The sequence below is a fragment of the Lepisma saccharinum genome, chromosome 17 (assembly GCF_977018435.1).
Source record: "Lepisma saccharinum chromosome 17, izLepSacc3.1, whole genome shotgun sequence".
Taxonomy (NCBI): domain Eukaryota; kingdom Metazoa; phylum Arthropoda; class Insecta; order Zygentoma; family Lepismatidae; genus Lepisma; species Lepisma saccharinum.
In genome coordinates, this window is record NC_139245.1 from 5,311,210 (window position 1) to 5,329,125 (window position 17,916).

Here is a 17,916-nt window from a genome sequence, read left to right on the forward strand (position 1 = left end):
TCATCCTCATCGTGTTGATTAGCCAAAAGTTGAAGTAAAATAAAATCAATCAATCAATCATTGAATTGATTGATTGATTGTTTATTTTACTTCTCATTTTGTGCCTCTTCGCTAATTTACGATGATGGGGATGAGTGATGAAATGATGAAATTGATGAATGGACATTCACAAACAACCAAGCTCGAGCGGGATTCGAACCTGGGACCCTTGGCATCGCAGCGCGATGTGCTAACCACTCTGCTACAGGGTTCGGCAAACATTGAATTGTATGTATCGAGTACCTATATGGGAGGGAGGGAGGTAGATATCAATTAATTTTGTTTCAGATAGGATCACGTTATCTCAAGTGCTATTACCTACCTATCTATTTTTCCGGATGTCTTGTTATCAAAATATTATTCATTACTGTCAACAGTGTAATCTCTTTATCTTTTTATGTCATCTGACCTTCACGTTCAATGATTCTTGTTTGTCAATTTTACTATTATATTCAAGCATTGCAACACATTAGAAGTTACTCCCGAAAGGCACATGACTGTGTGTAAGCATGTATGTATAAGGCTAGTACAGTAAAACCTCGTTAATATGGGCCCAGATAAGCTGGACTTTGCTTAATCCCGATAGGAAAAAAAAGCAAAAAGCATAATGCAAGGTTTTAAATGTGGCTAGAAGTCAACAATCGCATTCATCATATTGCTCCGTAGCCGCTAAGAATACGTACGTCCAACGTCCAAGGGAGAACTTCCCGAAGAAAAGGCAGTCAACCACTGATGAAATTCTGTTTCCTGCAGACTTGTATTTAGGCCTATGCCCTTTAAATGCACCATTATAAACATGTTTTCTTGCTATAAATGGAGTTTTAATGCACTTTCTACTGTTCTTTTAGGTTATTTCAGTTAATACGGACTTTCGTTAAACAGGTCAACTTATCCTCCCCATTAGTCCAGATTAACGAGGTTTTACTGTATGTACATTGTACAGTTCTGTTATATAGGCACTTACCTTTCAACTTGTAATTTAATTCATAATTATAAATGGGGTGTACGCTACGTAAATAAGGAAGGCAAGTGAATGTCACCCCTCACTTTCCACTGCACCTTGCTGACCAACAAGGCTCTTGCGTACGGATACACACCAATAGAATCCTCTGATTGTGTTGTGTACTTCCCTTCTGTGTTTGCGATTGTCCTTTCATCAATTACATCTTATTACCGTTCATTGGCAAAAAGTGACTTAAATTCGATGCCATCTGGAGTTTGAATATCTTTGAACTAGCCTTACGAAGGAATTCGTAATGTACAAATATAAATGAGATGTGCTACATTTGTATGATTATTTTCCTGTAGTTTACGGTTATTACAAGCATAAGAAAACAGTTTTTCGTTGTGGCGTTTCAGGAGAACACATGCTCCCTTCCTCAGACATTTATTTTCATTTTGACTAAAGATACAGTTATAACAGTGGTTATAACTACATTTGCATGGCTGATGATAAATTCATGATTTACTAAAGGAGATTTAAGCCCTTAAGTTTTCATCTTGTTGATATCTCTGTTGCCATTATACTTTTACGCTTGTAGAAAACTACACAATGTAATCAATATTTCTGATTTTATTAATTTACTTTTTCTTGGTAGACAAGGTTTAGCATTAAGAGGCCATAGTTGAAGGTGCATAAACTAAAAAGTGGGGGGGGGGGGCAACTGCCCCTCCAACACCTCCAACATCAGTGTCCAAATTAATGATCATGAATTGCAAAATCAAATCCATCATATGTTCAAAAATGTTATTATAAATTACGTTCATAAATATTCTGATAGTGTTTTGTTTCCTCTTGATCTTCAGGTTTCCATTACAAGGCGGAATATGAAGTGGGTGTTTCTTCTGACATTTTCTGTTCTCAGTTCCCTGCCTGATGTTCTGGCAGGCGACTCATTTCATAATCCAGAAGGCAGATACATTTCGAGGTATGTGTAAAGTCCAGAAACACTAAACCAAATACAATTTTCATTCAAAAACAAATTGATTATGGACGAATTAAATTTATATTTAGTGACCAATTCATTCAATTTTCTTCGGCATTAGTTGTTTAGAGAATTTGAATATTCTATTATATAGGGTGTCGCCGGACAAAGTTTCACGGTGTGAAGAGGACGTCAAGACAAACAATTTTGTTTCCCGAACATTTTGTTTCTTGGTCCATTGTTACAAAAAAAAATAACAGCCCACGACAAACAGTATTTCCATCCTGTGTGTATACAACCATGCTGTAAAAAATCATGGTTGCCACTGACATGTATTATTTTTGTCAGAAGAGGACATTTTTTAGTGTGCTACTGAATGTGTGATCATCTGATCTATGGAATGTGAACTATTCAAATGTAAAAAGAGATAAGCAACATAATGCGTGAATACATGTATGAATTAAGGAGGGTTCGTTCTGCTGGTGTTATGATGTTTCCTCAGCATGTTATTGTTTTATTATGTTATCTGATAGAAAATAAATGACAGTGGCAACCATGAATCTGTTAAGCATGGTTGCATACATACAGGAGAGAAAATGACTTTTTGACGAGTGCTCGTATCATCGAAATGAGTCTTAAATGAGGAAAATGTTTCAAAGAAAAGTTGTTTGTCTGATATCCTCTTTAGTCCAGCAGAAAGCTTGGGATTTTAAGGCAAACGATGTTTTGTAGTATATAGTTTATTTCTTGCATTTTTATTTTTTTGGTAGAACGCTGTACAAATTTTCATGTTTTGACTTCAGCACTTTTCTATGATGTCATCTCTAACGTCACAATTATGAACTTCTGATACCAATGTATAGACAATTCATATCTCGAGAACTGTCATTGATTTTAGTTCTGTAATCTGAATTCGTTAGAACAGTGAATTCTCTGTAAAAATGCAGGGTTTTGTCATGTAGGCAACCTGCACAACATAATGAGTTATGTTTTTTTTTCCTCCTGTTCTATGTGATCTGATCAAAGGCCTGCATAGTCTGCCTTTTACCTACCCACTGCCCGCTTGCCTGCGAGGACAGGTATCCCTGCTCGCCTGCCCACGGCAACGAGTCGACTTGCGTCTTTACCCGGGTTCTTGGTCTTCAAGGCGCTCTGCGCTTACAAGGTAACTGGGCATTCAACAAGACCCTGGCACCTGCAAAACCTGCTGGAAGGAAACAGCCCTCCGGCAGCGTGTCGCTCCAGGTGTTTCATCACCACGTGGACGGCTGCAGCCAGTGTTGCCTACTTACGTAGCTCCTAAATCCTACGAAGTCCTAGGAGGAGCTCTCTCCTCAAAGGAGAATTTATATACTTAGCGATTTCAGTTCAGCGTAAGCAGTTTTTGTCTTATTGCCAGGAAATGCACGCAATATTACAGCTTCATTTATCTAAATGAATGATCGAGCAAACAAAAATCTCCTCACTGAAAACTAATTGTTTTTCATTGCATGGTGCCTTAACCAGGCACGCAGTGGCACAACCAGAGGGGGCAGGGTGCATTGCTCACAACCTTGGACGGAAATTAAGTCTAGCGGAGGGGTCAGGGTGGGGGTCAAACATTAAAGTACAAGAAAAAACAGGCTGGCAGAATTAAAGAGTAGCAGGGCTAAAGGGTACTCAAGATGGAATTATTTTTCATATTTTTCTTACGTTTTCCTTCCAGACGGCCAAGGGCACCTGCAGAGGGGGAATGGAGGGGTAATTGCAACCCCTTGATTTCAAATTTTATGAAAGTAGAATTATTTTATAAAATATTATACAGTCTCATCAAGTTCAATGCCATAGCAAAGGGGTAGCGGGAGTCGGCCCTGAGCGCCGAACGATCTAAGTGAGAAAAGTTTTAAAACAGAGAATGCTATGGCGGCCCGTGATATTATTTGCTATTAATGTTGGTTTGTTACGAGTTGGATGAATTGATTATGTAATACGTCGCTCCATGTGAAAAGAAAATATTGTAGATGGAAATTTTACATGCCATATGTATGTACATTCGGAATGCATTTATCATGCACTTTCTTTCTTTCAAAAACAGTTTGTGTGCTTGTTTTCCATTATTAGCTAATGTGAAATTGACGTGTTGAAAAGAAATATTTCTAATCCTCTGTTTCAACACAAATGCATGAGAACCGACATCTACCCACTTTTTGCATGATTTATGAGGATAATAATGCCTTTCATGCTACTTTATTACTATTATTGTGATTGTTGTTGTTGGCACGTTTATCCAAGCACTCCCCCCCCACCCAAAAGAGGGTAACAGCAATGCCCCTGGCTGGCTACGGCCCTGGTGTTCGCAGTAGAACAGTGTGTTGTTCGACTCGCGACCTCAGCATCGAACGAGACATGTTTCAGTCCTGCCCTATATCACTATATATACGTATATTGGTTGTTTACGACATATACTTATGGATCCTGTGCCACGGAAAACCTATTTCAATGTGTGTGTGTGTGTGGGGGGGGGTAGCAACATTCGTAAATCTCATTTCATTGGTGATGTGGCTTACGAAGCTTTGAGTTCCCTTTTTTAAGTAGTGAAAATCTATTGCAGTTGGCAACACTGCAGAACGTTGTGGGCCCGGTGCAGTTTCTACTCGAAGCAACTACGTCATGCAGAGGGAGGGGCTTGCAGTTGATTGAATGAACGCACTGAGACCTACTAGGTATCTTACGACTGCAGGTACCCGGCGGGTTTTCAATACCTGCCAAGAACGATCTGGGCAGATGGTCAGGCAAGGTGCTCAAGCGAGGGTGTTGCGCAGGTTGCATGGCATTTCAGGAGCGATGTCTCGCGAACGGGTCTGCTCCAGGTCTTGTGCAGGTCTCTGGATCTGATGGTGTGTGTATGCCTCTGAATACTTTTATACCATAGATAACACAATAGAGTAAATTAATAATAGCTTCAAACACAATATTGTAGATTTTAAAAGCTAGTATACGTTATTCATGTACAGTCATCGGCAATAAAGATACATAGATCCTTAAATGCTTGCTTCTCTGCAAGGCGTTATGTGTGTTGTCTAACTGTATGGTGGTAGAAGTTGCCATTGAAGATTTGTTATTAAAATCCACTTATCACCTTACAGTTAGGCAGGGAAGCAAGTATTTCAGAATCTAGGTGTCCCATTTTTATTGCTGGTGGGTGTACACTGAAACTAAATTGAAGTAATGGAGCCGAGATTTCTGTGTGTTTTAAGGGTATGAAAAGATATACTTTGAGCGCTCCAAGTTAATACAATTCAACAAAAGTGCTTTCTCACTGCCTTTTATGCACCCCTCGTAGATATAATATTTTTATTTTATTATTATTTTTTTTTTTAAGGAATTGTGTATCATTACAACATCAAGACTTCGACTATGATGCATACTTCAATGCATTTCTAAAAGCCCTTTCTGATAGCATTAAACAATCTGATGATGATGAAATTGACATTTACAATCAATTCGGATTTTCCAATATAATGGTACGTATTTCTGAATTCCTAAAGATTTCTTACTTTCTCTAAGCAGATAAGATCTCAAACTGGAATAGAGGATCACTTTCCTATTATGTTTGAAAAGATAGGAGTTAGAGAGAGAGAGTTTGTTCTCTAAACCTGCCTCCCGACTGAAACGCTATTAACTACCAATCTATTCGTAGGGCCAAATCATTCACACTTAATGTTTAGTGCCGATTTATTCCTGATGGGGCTGGTCAGGGAAAGCTAATTACAGATGGCAGCACTGTACTTGTGTCTTTGTGATTCAAACAGTCTGTCCTATTTTAATGCATGGCAAATTCGATGAATTCTATTGTATTATTTTACACATTTGATTTTAGTGGGAGAAACTGTATCGAAGTTGTTTTAAAACTTAGAATTTACAAGATATTGTTATGAGTTATTGTGATAAGAAATAATAATAATAATGTACTTTTATTATATAGTTGCTTTTAATAATTAACATTTTTTTTAGAATATTACACTTCTCAACATGGTTGATAAAAATTGTACTCTGTTTCATATATTATACATTTGCATAATAATAACATAATTGCTTTGTAATGAAAAAATCCTGGATTTCTGGGGTTCACATTTCAGTGTCCAGCAAATCTAGTTCTGATAATCTTATTTGTGCAAACGTTTTTTATTCTTTGACTCTGGAGAATGATTTTATCAAAGGTAGTTGTTGAAAGATTCTACCTTATGTGGGGCTCGATCATTTTTGTGTTGGGATATAACAATATTATCTTTTTTGATATTTGATCATCCCTTTTTGGAGGGGTACGTGCCCCCTACCCCTCCCACTAAATTCCCCTAATGCGTGAGGCCTCGGTCTGTTAATCTCACATGTGCAGTAAATGCATTTCTACAGACTGGAGGTCTTGTCACTTTGGCGTGAAACCCCAGTGTTGCCTCCCTCTTGTTTGTCGCCTGTTGAGTAACGACAGTCTGAAATTCCCCTTAATGATATCTACAGGCTGTGAAGGTTTTTAAGAGTGATGCTGTACGTGATTCTTCCAGCTTTTCATGTCAAAATGAGACGACAGTGAGAAAGGCGTTTGCAACTCGAGACGATACAGAACTAGACAGACATTCTCCTACACGAGACAAGACGAGACTCGGCCAAATTCAATCTCTTCTCAACTTGTCCGTATATCATCCTCAGAGTTGACCCAATGCTATTTGAGTGTGAGAGATTTCGGTTGATAAGTTTTAAGGGTGAGAAGATCACTTATTCTTTAACTCTTTTCATTGTGTGGTTTATGATTTGTGACCTTTTGTTTTTATTTCAGGTCAACGGCACCTCTAAATTTGTTGACTTTTTGCTAAAAGGTGGTAAAATCATGGACGTTTCGAACGTAATGAAAGTTGGTAAAACTTGTTACGAGGATGACTTTTTGAGTCCAGTAGTGAAATATGTCAGTGCCCATATCGTGATCAGTGTCCAGGTACATTATTTTTATTTCTTTTTCATCAATTCATGACACATTTATGACTACTAAAACACTAGATTCATTTACACAACAATTTAAGTTACTCTATGAGAAATATAGCACTATAAAATTGCAATACTAATTGTATTAAATTGTGCAATTCTCATATATGTTACTCTTGTGGTATGTATGCTCGGGCTTCTTAATTTATTAAACTTACTTTCTGGGAAGAAAGGTTCCGATTCTCTAAAAGTTGATTTGTTGCTGTGTTCATTGTAAGAACTACTCTAACTATTGCATCTGTATTTTTCTTATTTAGTGTAGCTTTTCTTCCACTTTTGGATAATTGTGAGGATGAGTGATGATTTGATGGAATTGATGAAGGGACACTCACTAAGAAAGCTCATGTTTAGGCAATATTGTGGTATGTTCATAAATTATTCTGCATTTATGTACAGTTACACTTAAAATAAATTCTTATTAGTTTCAGTCTAAGCAATAGAAAGGTGTCATTATGGCTTACCACCAGAATAAATCTCTATGTATGTGTGTGTGTGTGTGTGTGTACACTATCTACCAAAAAGTAATTGGGCACCTATGATGGTGGTTAATTTAGTATCTAATTTGAATCATTTAGTATCTAATTTTGATTTGTGTGGCCTTCATGTTGTTCCATGAGCAAGAGAACCAGTTGTGAAAGAGATGGCGCGTAGTGCAGAGCTATTAGACTTCGATAAGGGCATAATTGTGGGGTGCCACCTCAGTGGACTGTCTTGCAGGGCCATAGCCACAAAGTTAAACAAGCCCAAATCAACAATAGCACCTGTGCTTCGTAAGTCGAAGGTGCATGGACATTGTGACAATGGTGAACTTTCCGGGCGACCGAAAAAACTGACAGAGATCTGAGAACCCTAAAACGTGAAATTGTCAAGAACAGGACACAGCCGATGGCTACCATCAGACTGGAGTTTACGGCAGCAACAGGGGCGTCAGTTTCCATTGGAACATTGCGAACAGAGGCCCACCAACTCGGATATTCCAGAAGAGCAGCGGTACATAAGCTGCATATCACCAAGGTGAATAAAGCTCGGCATCTCAAGTGGTGTTTGGACCTTCGCAACTGGACACTGGAGCAGTGGAAAGCGGTTCTGTGTAGTGATGAGTGGAGATTCACATTGCTCCGGTCTTATGGATGTGTATGGGTGTGGTGGCTACCCGGGGAACGGCTTCTACCAGAGTGTATAGTGCCTACCAGGAAATTTGGTGGTGGTGGAGTAATGGTGTGGGGTTGTTTCTCGTACTACGATGTGGGACCACTGGTGGTTGTTCGTGGCACAATGAACTCGCAGGCATACTGTACAATACTAGACAATGAAATGCTCCCAACCATGTGGCGTTTTTACGGAATGGACCCCTGTTACTTCCAGGATGACAATGTTAGGTGGCATGTTTCGGAGGCTACTATGTAGTGGTATGCCGACAACAATGTTCACCGATTGGTCTGGCTTGCACAGAGTCCTCATCTCAATCACATAGAACACCTTTGGGAGGCATTAGACTGGCAGGTGAGGTCTCGGGAGATGCGGCCAAATTCCATTGTCCAACTGAGTGAGATCTTGCAAGAGGAATGGCGACTCATTCCAATGGACTTCCTCCACAAACTAGTCGAGAGCATGCCTGACAGAGTGGCTGCTGTTATAGCAGCAAGAGGTGGCTCTACGAGGTTTTAACAGGGTTCGCACCACCAAAGAACCATTTTGTACAGGTGCCCAATTACTTTTTGGTAGATAGTGTATATATACCGGGTGGTCCATTTATAATGATAGTATGGGATATCGCATGCAGAATGCATCCAATCGAAAAATTGCACAGAATAAAAGTATGATACTATTGAGAGGGTAAGTCAATGCAGCAAAAATTTCGTCGCTGCCACCCACCCCTTAGGGGGGGGTAAATTTTAAATGGAACACCCCCATTCGTTTTACATAATTGGATTCCGTGTTGAAAAATAATTTTTTGTTTGAAAAATTTTGTAAAAAAATTGCAAACTTCGAACATTTATAAACATTTGGTAGTTTCAGATTCATTTTGTTCGCTTTATGTAATAAGGGTTTTGGTTTCCGTTGAGAATATTGCAAAAACGAATTTTATTCAAAAAATGTGTGCAAAGAATTCGGCAAAAGAAAATTGTTTGCAATTTATGTTTTTGTGTAACAATAAATAATATTAATTTGTTTTTGTAATATAAAATATATAATATACAACCTTGGTGACAATGAAGTTCGACCAGAAAGGAATACGTGATTAAATGCACAGAGGCATAGGCGGTGGAATGGGTGACCCGCAGAAGTGACGCATGTGTGTAAGAGGAGGCGTGTGAGCAGGCAAGAATCGTGATCCCAGCATGTTGCACCCAAGGTCACGTAAAGAACGAAAACGGGGAACTATATGCGTGACATTGAACTTCGACCAGGCACCAGACCCATACGGAAAGTTCCAGATAGTGGCGCATTCGACGGAAGCATGACATCACGGACACAATAAGGGAGTCTGCCGTATATAAGCGCGTGCTGTGCACCGAGGAACCGCAGTGCATCATCACGATGGCCAGGGGCAAACCTATTGACAACACCGTGAGGAGAAGAGTGGTGGAGTTGCAACGGGATGGACTCAGTGAACGGGAAATAGGGCGCCAACTGAACTTACCCAAGTCAACCGTCCACTGCATCATCAAACACCACCAAAATACGGGTACTACAGAGCCAGGTAAGGCCCCCGGTCGAAAACGCCTGCTGAGCGTGCGTGACCTACGGATATTTAGGTGCTATATCCAGACCAACAATCATGTTTCTGTGGCCGAATTACGACTGTGGACTCGAGAACGCTTTCACATTGAAGTGTCAACCAGAACCATTCGCCGTTACCTACAGCGATGTGGTTACCGAGTGTACAAGGCGAAACGTAAACCTTTCCTTTCCATGTTGAACAAAGGCAATCGACTACGGTGGGCACGAATGTACCGGGGATGGACATTTCGGCAGTGAAACAGGGTTTTGTGAACGGACGAATCCATTTTCAATGTTGTGTATGGGAAAATACGGAAAACAGTCATTTGTCGGAAGGAGGAACAGAATGAAGCAAAATGTTATGCACGTCGGGTACAGAAACCTGCGTCAGTGATGGTACCCCATCTGGGGTTGGCCCACTACACGTCTGTGAGGACATTGTGAATGCACACGCCTATACACGCATACTGGAGCGGCATCTTCCCACAGTGCGAAGGCACCTGTTCCACAGGCGGCGTCTCATCTTCCAACACGACAATGCCAGGCCTCATACAGCGCGGCTGACAAGAGAATGGTTGACTCGCCATCACGTGCGAACTCTGCCATGGCCACCATCGAGTCCCGACCTCTCACCCATTTAGAATGTGTGGCGTGTTCTTAAGCGATGTGTGCAACAGAGGGGACCCACGACAGTGGCTGCTCTTATCGCCTGCCTGCAGGAGGAATGGCACCGCATCGATGTGGAATACCTTGAACGACTCGTCCGCAGCATGCCCCGACGCATTGCCACAGTTATTTGCCGACGGGGCGGCGTCACACCATGGTAAACAAGATCCCCTCTAACAGTGGTCGAACTTCAATGTCACGTGTAGATGGACGAAAATGTTTTATTTTGTGTGGACACCATACATTGATGCGTTGTAGCGGAAATTTATGTTTTCCTTTGTTCCATGTAGCCTGCTGAATAAAATATGTTCAGCATATGCATGTGTTCTCCTTCTTTCACAACGCACTCCTATATTTGTGACTGGTCGAACTTCATTGTCACTAAGGTTGTAATTTGCGTGCGACTGTCACGGACCTGTTCATCAGGAAAGAAAATCGTTGACTCCAGGCCGCTTGCCGCTGAGTCTGGTAGCAAATGTCAGGGAATGCTCTGTACTTACTTACCTTGCCCAAACTGCGGCTGCTTCACTGGTTCATCAATGGCCCCTTAGCTTGTTGTTAATCGTAAGTCTGAATGATATATAATAATAAGGAGACCACCGTTCCTGGTAATATAGTGTTTGCATTCATGTAGCAAGTATTCACAATTGGGACTGTTCGCAATTAGGAAAACACCACCATCAGGGACATTTTGTGTGTGTGTAAGTGTTATTTTAAAAGTCACTAATTGTTCGCCATCCACTTGCACACACAAGCAGTCTCTCACATGTGTATTCCTTAATTTTCCAGCTAGTTTTTATGGAAACAGAGTTTCGTGTTGATGAAAATAGATTTCCTGCCACTATAAATATTACAGGAATAATCGAAGGAGATATCGGAATAAATGTTGAAAAGATGAAAATTGACCTGGAGAAATTTCAGTAAGTTGATTATTTGCACTTCTTTTATCAAGTTAAGATCTGAGTAATTAGAATTGTTTGTTATTATTACTACTACTATTGTTTTGTCTTAATTAGTAGAACTTACAACAATTTGACCTTTTACAGTTAATCTATGATATTTATTTTTTCATTAACTTGTATAGATCTGTACCTACATTATATTAAATTATAATATTGTGTTGTGTTAAAACAATGGTCTCAAACAACATAGAAATGGCAGTCGTTCCAGAGTGTCCACACTACACGTTGGTCAATATAACACTATTTTTGCTGCATGTCTGTTCACACTCGCTTCGGGAATCTGTGGTAACAGTAGAGAAGGTGAGAAAGCGAGTGGGTGGAGCAAAGCAGTGGGAGCTGCTACAAACTGCTGGTAGCTGCAGCTGCGATTTCCCCTCTCACATGTTCATTGTTTTTGTTCTGTTTTGGCCTTCCCAATGGCACAGTGGTAGCGTCCTCGCCTTGTAATCAAGTGGTCCCGGGTTCGATACCCTGTGGAGGCACATAGTGATTCAGATCCCACTTTAAACTGTAGGTCCAGTCCCGATTAGCCTTTCCATGCATAAAGCAGACTTAAAACATCAATTCCAATTCCATCGTTCGCCTGCTCCAAAGATTACCAGACAGAGTGCAGTTCCCATGACAGATTTGTAGACATTTTGTTCAGAAGTGTGTACATGTTAGTGCCTGTTTCTCTTTTATTGCCTAGAAATGTTTAAAGATATTTTAAAAAGAGACAATATATTGCTAGTGTGAAATTTCAGTGTCCTATTTTGGTTTATATATTACCAATCAAAATCTTATAAATAGTCTCTCCACAATAACAAACATAATGATGATTTATTACAAGGTACCGAGAACATTATAATACACCAATATCATTTAACTAATCTTCAGTTTGTGGAAATAACATTATATTAATTCATTTTCCATAGCAAAGTAGATTCATTGAAAGATTATTGTCCAGATTGCAATCCATAGGTTGGTACCTAAGTGCCATTACTACAGGGTGCGACAACTGAACCTGACAGTTTTTAATTACAAATAAAAACAAAACACTGTTGTACAGCAAAGTCAATTTAATACATGTACTACATCTCAAAGCTTTTTAGGGAAGTAACATGAGTGGAGTTTCTTGACAGAGACAGTTCATTTTTAGAATAGGATACCTGTGAGGTGCGGCAACTGAATCTGATGGTTGTTAAATCAACACTGAAAGGAAGTTGCTCGAAGTAACAACATTCAGCTGTTCGTTATCTCAAAGGATGTCAGTCAGCATGGAGCAGTGGTTGGCAAAACATGCTTTCTTGTTTGAGACATTTTTCATAATGAATGTGTGGTGGCAACGAAGCGTGCCTTCCATCGGCAATTTAACATACATGGTAATCTGTAGGTTCCCAATCGGAATACCATTTTACTGTGGGTAAGGAACTTCAAGGAGACGACAGAACTGGTGGACAGCCTAACGTTTGCACTCCCGAGGACATTGAACAAGTTCGGGTGTCTGTTTTGAGGTGTCACTCATGCTATTTTCCTATAATGCTTTGAGATGTAGTACAGTGGATTCCATGAGTATTACCATGCAAATTGTCCATGACTATTTTCTTTAATTTTTCTCTTACACCCTGTGTGTTTTTAAGCGATGGATTTTTATGTATGCTAGTGCAGAAGTTTTGAGTTTTGTTTTCATTCTTGAAGCTCTTATTGGGACAAATAAAGTGCATAAACATGGTGAAGGACAATTTGCATGGCAATACTCATGGATCCCACTGTACAACATACATTATTGCATGAAAGAGTTTTGTTTGCATTTGTAATTAAAAACGTCAGGTTCAATTGCTGTGCCCTATACAGATGTTAAAATTCCTGTACATTAGCTTAAATACGGCCAGAATAGGTTACTACTAAGTTTGTCACAACTAATATAAATAAATACAATAAGAAGCTATTAAACTTCCTGTTTATATAGAAATCGAGTGACGAATGGCGCCACCTAACCCCCTAAGTGAACAGAGTTGGCCCAGACTGAAATTAGTGTATCGGGGCTATAGATTTCGGAATCAAATTCTCAGAGGGCTAACTATATAATTTTCCCAGTGACATATTTTGCAGAGCCAAAAAAAAAAAATTCACAGATGTATCAATTTTGTTCCATCATATAAAAGAGTACTTTTAGGCACAAATCTTTTATGTCAAGTAAAATGCAATAATTATATTGTTTTCTTTTCCTAAACCATTATTGAGTGGAATTATATCACAGGCTTACTATTCATATGAACAGTACAAGATACACCATAAAAAATACACTCATTATCAACTAGCTGGATATATGTGTAAATACTACATGCAACACGATTTCTATGTAAAGGGTGTGAGTACATTTTTGCTAAAATGAGTAAATGAACCATGGCAAGAAACTACGATAAGATACGTCTGATTTTATGAGAAGCTACAGCTTTGTTTAAATACAAAGATTTTGCAAGCTCTTTCTCAAAGGACAGAGTAGACAGAGCACTCAATCTCTTGTCAACAATTCATTTACGAAAGTAACAATTTTATTTCAGAATATATTATGCACTACTGATCAGAATTGGATCAATAGTTTTAGATGTGCTTCAAAGATTGATTCTCCTGCACAGAATCAAATTAATCAGTATTGCAGAAATTAATATTGCAAATTATAATTAATTAAGATGTTGGACTATGACTGCGAGCAATAAAATTGCCCAATTATCACTAGGCTATCAGGGATGGGAGCCTAATTTTATTCTTTCCAAATTTAAGCATTTAAGAAATAGTTTGCAATTTGGTTTATTTTACTTCGCTTTTGTATGAGGATGAGTGATGATACAATGAAATTGATGAAATCATACTCACAAACACCCATGCCCAGGCCGGGATTCGAACCCCGGACACCTGGCAAATAGGTAGTTTGTGTACTCTTTGATTCTTTAACATTTTATTTCTCTCTCTCAAATTTTGCAGTGATATGGATAGCTATTGCGATGCAACCAATGAGAGAACATCGCTAGCACTCATGCAATTGTAGGTATTCAAATGAGGAACTAACAAACAGGAAAGTAATATAATGCTGCTTTAGATTTTGAACATCTTCCGTACTTATAAAAATCCATTTGTCACACTTGTTACACCATTCCGAAATATAGTGATACGATTTATAGATGTTAATAATTGTACATATTTAGCTGTGTATGCCAACAATCAAAGAGCAATCCCACAGTCACTGAATACGTCCACCCGACAGGCAGCAGATTTCGTAGAACGTTTGGAGACTCATGATTGGCCAATTACTTAGTATGAAATTATATCCAGACATATCTGTAGCTGCCCTACCCCCTTCCCCCATTAATTGTAGAACATGTCATAATAAAGTAACCTTGAAAACTAACCAAACCAGAAAATGTACTTGAACATTCTACGACCCCCAATGGAAGTTTTATGATGGAAAATGTAAACTTCTACTTTTAAGTTTTCGGTCAAAATGAGATTACCGTACTACAAAAATCTAGGGGAGAAGGCTGAGACCTGTTTTGGGGAACTTCAGCCTCCCTAGCCCCCCTGTAGCACCGTCCCTGAAAGTGAAACAGTTTTACTTTTACGATACTGCACACACACACTCAATTATTAATCTATGAATTTGTATTTTTTTTCTCGCAGAGCCACAGGTGGTGGGGCTACTTGGTTCAATCAGAAAGCGCCAATTCCTCAGGATAAAGTAATTAGCATTGCAACACAGAATTTATATGAGACCTTGGACTTGATCGTGATTTACGAGAGAAATTTTGACAATGCTTTCAATGCAACTGGTATGTTCGAAGAACCAGAAATAAACCAGGGCGTCGCTATATGGCCTTTTGTTCCATTTGTGGCTGTTGCAACTGCACTGGCTATGTTTATTGTTTAACCGGCTGACATACTGATTGTATACTGCACAGAAAAAAGGAAGTTTCTAAAAATAATAATGAGAATTTTTTATCCATATGAGATGTGTGTGAAATGTAAGTTGTTTGTAATGACATGCATGGCTCTCTTCTGGTGGAGTAGGCTCAAAACGACCTGCTGGTTATTTTGTCATTGGAATTTGAACAGAATGAAAATGAATACATTATTGTCAGTTCTTGCACTCGCATTTTTCCTTGGCATTTTTCTTAACATTTCAAAGTCTGAAGAGGATCTTGCTATATGTCACGTTTATGATGTGTTTATTTGACAATAAATTCTGCCTTGGTCAGCATTTTGAATGTTTTATAGGAGTATAGAACTTGGCCTACCCGTTCCCCGTTATTTAGCACAAATAAAAATATCAGTGTATCACGTTGAACGTACTAACATTTATAAGCACTTCAATTATACATTAACTCACCTGTACATGATTCCTATTCTTCCATAAAACTCCATTAACCAAAATTTGCTGACCTCCGTGACGGAGTGGTTAGCATAGCATTATACGATGCTAGGGGTCAATGGTTCGAATTCCTGCCTGAGAATGGATGTTGTTTGTGAATGCCCCTTCAACAATTTCATTATATCATCACTCATCCTCATCTTTGCAAAGTGGCAGAAAAACGAAGTCAAATAAACCAAACCAATCAGATTAAGATTAAATAATTTGTAGGTAATAGTGTAATACAGTCCGGAAAATCTTGTACCTTAAGCTATGGTGTACTTAGACTACTGGTTACTACTGAGATAAATTAATAAACGACTCTGTAATTTAACTATATGTATGTATTTATTTATTTTATTCATAACCCATATGCAGAAGGTATGCAATAGTAATAGAAATATTGAAACGGTCAATTTAATGTCCTTTCGTCAATCTCAGCAAACGTTTACATAAAGTGTTCACAAATCCATACTCTGAAGATTGTTATTTACTGTAGCAGAAGTAAAACCACTATTACTTAAACGTAACTCCGTACAGGATGCATTCAGCAATGAAACATAAAAGACTGACTGCTGCTCCAATGCTTCCCAGATAAAACACTGGAAGTAAATGCTCTCTTGACAGTTCTATTTCGGTCTTCTGCCGTTCCAGTCTGAATAGTCTTCTTATTTTAATCTGAAAAGCCAGATCATCAAACCACTTCTTTGGGAATCCCGACACTGTTAGTCTCCTGTTGCAAGTATTAAACATTTCAAGGTACGGAGATTCTTTCGGTACTCCGTATCCTCCCAAGTACAAGATCACTGGCTCCTCTACGATGTGAAGTAAACTCTGACCTGTAGGAGTACTGTACTGAGTGTTGGCACGGTAATCCAGGATCATTCTATGATTAAGAAGAGCAGTAGTGCGTTTCTGAACAACTTCATCGTATGCAAAGCTAATGTTCGATCCTGAGTACATATGTATTCTAGGAACCAACTTCTGCAACGGGATGCTTGTTGAATCTGTTATTATTTCACAGCTTGCCACGAAACATGCTGCTAGCAAATTCGAGTCTGCAAGTTCTCTCAGTGTCTTGATGTTTGGATAGTAGCGAGCATGAGTCAAGACACTGACGATGAAACCTTGATAGATGGAGTTCATAACCAACGACAAGTACACGACAAGGTGAAATATTAATCTAAAGCTATTGGTGGAAGGTTTAGCTTGAACAGATTGCAAACATGATTCTACAATATAAAATGCTGAATTGATGAATCCTGTCTTGGTTATATCCAATTTAGTAAGATTTGCTAAAACGTTCCATAGAACTATCATTAACACTATTGCTCCAAGGTAGCAGAACCATACTTCAAGTGTGAACGGTGATAGTAGAGCAAGCCATTGGGGAATTACTTCTGATGCAGGGACACCAAAATTTATGGTTGTAACAAAGGTTGGTTGTGTAAATTCTAACTTTTCAAGCTTCTTTATCGTTAACTGAATCCTCGTCAATCCCAGGTCTACTTTATTGTGTGCTATGTCGTCGAAATAATAATCAAATGTTCCATTGTCCACTTTCATTTCTCGTATATTGTACGTGTACTTGTGATATAGTGAGAAGTTCATGCATTTTGATAGAGATTGGTGATGTCTCAAGTCTAGTCCAACATAGGAGTCAGATTTACCTGAGCGAAAGAAATAAGGAGGCACAAACAATCCGGAGGTACGAATATAAGCTCCATAGAGATTTTTCAGTTTGTCTTGATAAATGTCTGGGACACTGAAGCGATGCAATTTAGTACTAACTTCCATGCAAGAAAATTCACGTGAGGTCATTGTTTTAGAAAAAGGATTATAAGTGCTGAATCGTAACATTTCTTCAAAAAAGTTCCAGAAAATGCCATTTCTCACTGTTTCGATCAGGAGAAATTTGAATACCTTTTGTTTCCACAGAATGTTGGACACTTCTAATAATTCTACACTACCACTATCTCCTACCACAACAATGAGAAATTTAGCTCTAGAATTCCAATAAGGACATGTCCTAGCTACTGCAAGTGACAACTTAAGTGACACTTCATCACGAATTGGAAGGAGGAATGCTGTAGCTTTGTGCAAAATATTTGTCTTGAAGAAAGAGCTATTATAATGTCCGCTGTTGGAACCAAATGTGTACACCGAACTGTACTTTTGATGCAAGCAATCTGCCAATGGT

At 38.9% G+C, this 17,916-nt stretch overlaps 2 protein-coding genes across 2 annotated transcripts; one reads left to right on the forward strand and one right to left on the reverse strand.

Annotated features, from left to right (window-relative positions):
* The first annotated feature begins 463 nt into the window (after positions 1-463).
* LOC146001165 (uncharacterized) lies at positions 464-16,015 on the forward strand. Its single transcript, XM_083138455.1, has 6 exons — positions 464-550; positions 1,846-1,967; positions 5,326-5,467; positions 6,778-6,933; positions 11,160-11,290; positions 14,990-16,015. Exons 1-6 carry the CDS (start codon positions 533-535, stop codon positions 15,234-15,236), a joined length of 816 nt encoding a protein of 271 aa, XP_082994581.1. The 5' UTR covers positions 464-532; the 3' UTR covers positions 15,237-16,015.
* A 217-nt stretch (positions 16,016-16,232) lies between these two features.
* LOC146001775 (glutamate receptor ionotropic, delta-2-like) lies at positions 16,233-17,537 on the reverse strand. Its single transcript, XM_083139496.1, has one exon. The coding sequence runs from the start codon at positions 17,535-17,537 to the stop codon at positions 16,233-16,235; it is 1,305 nt and encodes a 434-aa protein (XP_082995622.1).
* Between the last annotated feature and the right edge of the window lie 379 nt (positions 17,538-17,916).

Coding starts and splice junctions, on each gene's coding strand:
- LOC146001165 (XM_083138455.1), top strand. Junction 1,968..5,325: donor GAAGGCAGATACATTTCGAG/GTATGTGTAAAG, acceptor TTTTTTTTTAAG/GAATTGTGTATCATTACAAC. Junction 5,468..6,777: donor TCGGATTTTCCAATATAATG/GTACGTATTTCT, acceptor TTTTTATTTCAG/GTCAACGGCACCTCTAAATT.
- LOC146001775 (XM_083139496.1), bottom strand. CDS start 17,537: ATGACCTCACGTGAATTTTCTTGCATGGAAGTTAGTACTAAATTGCAT.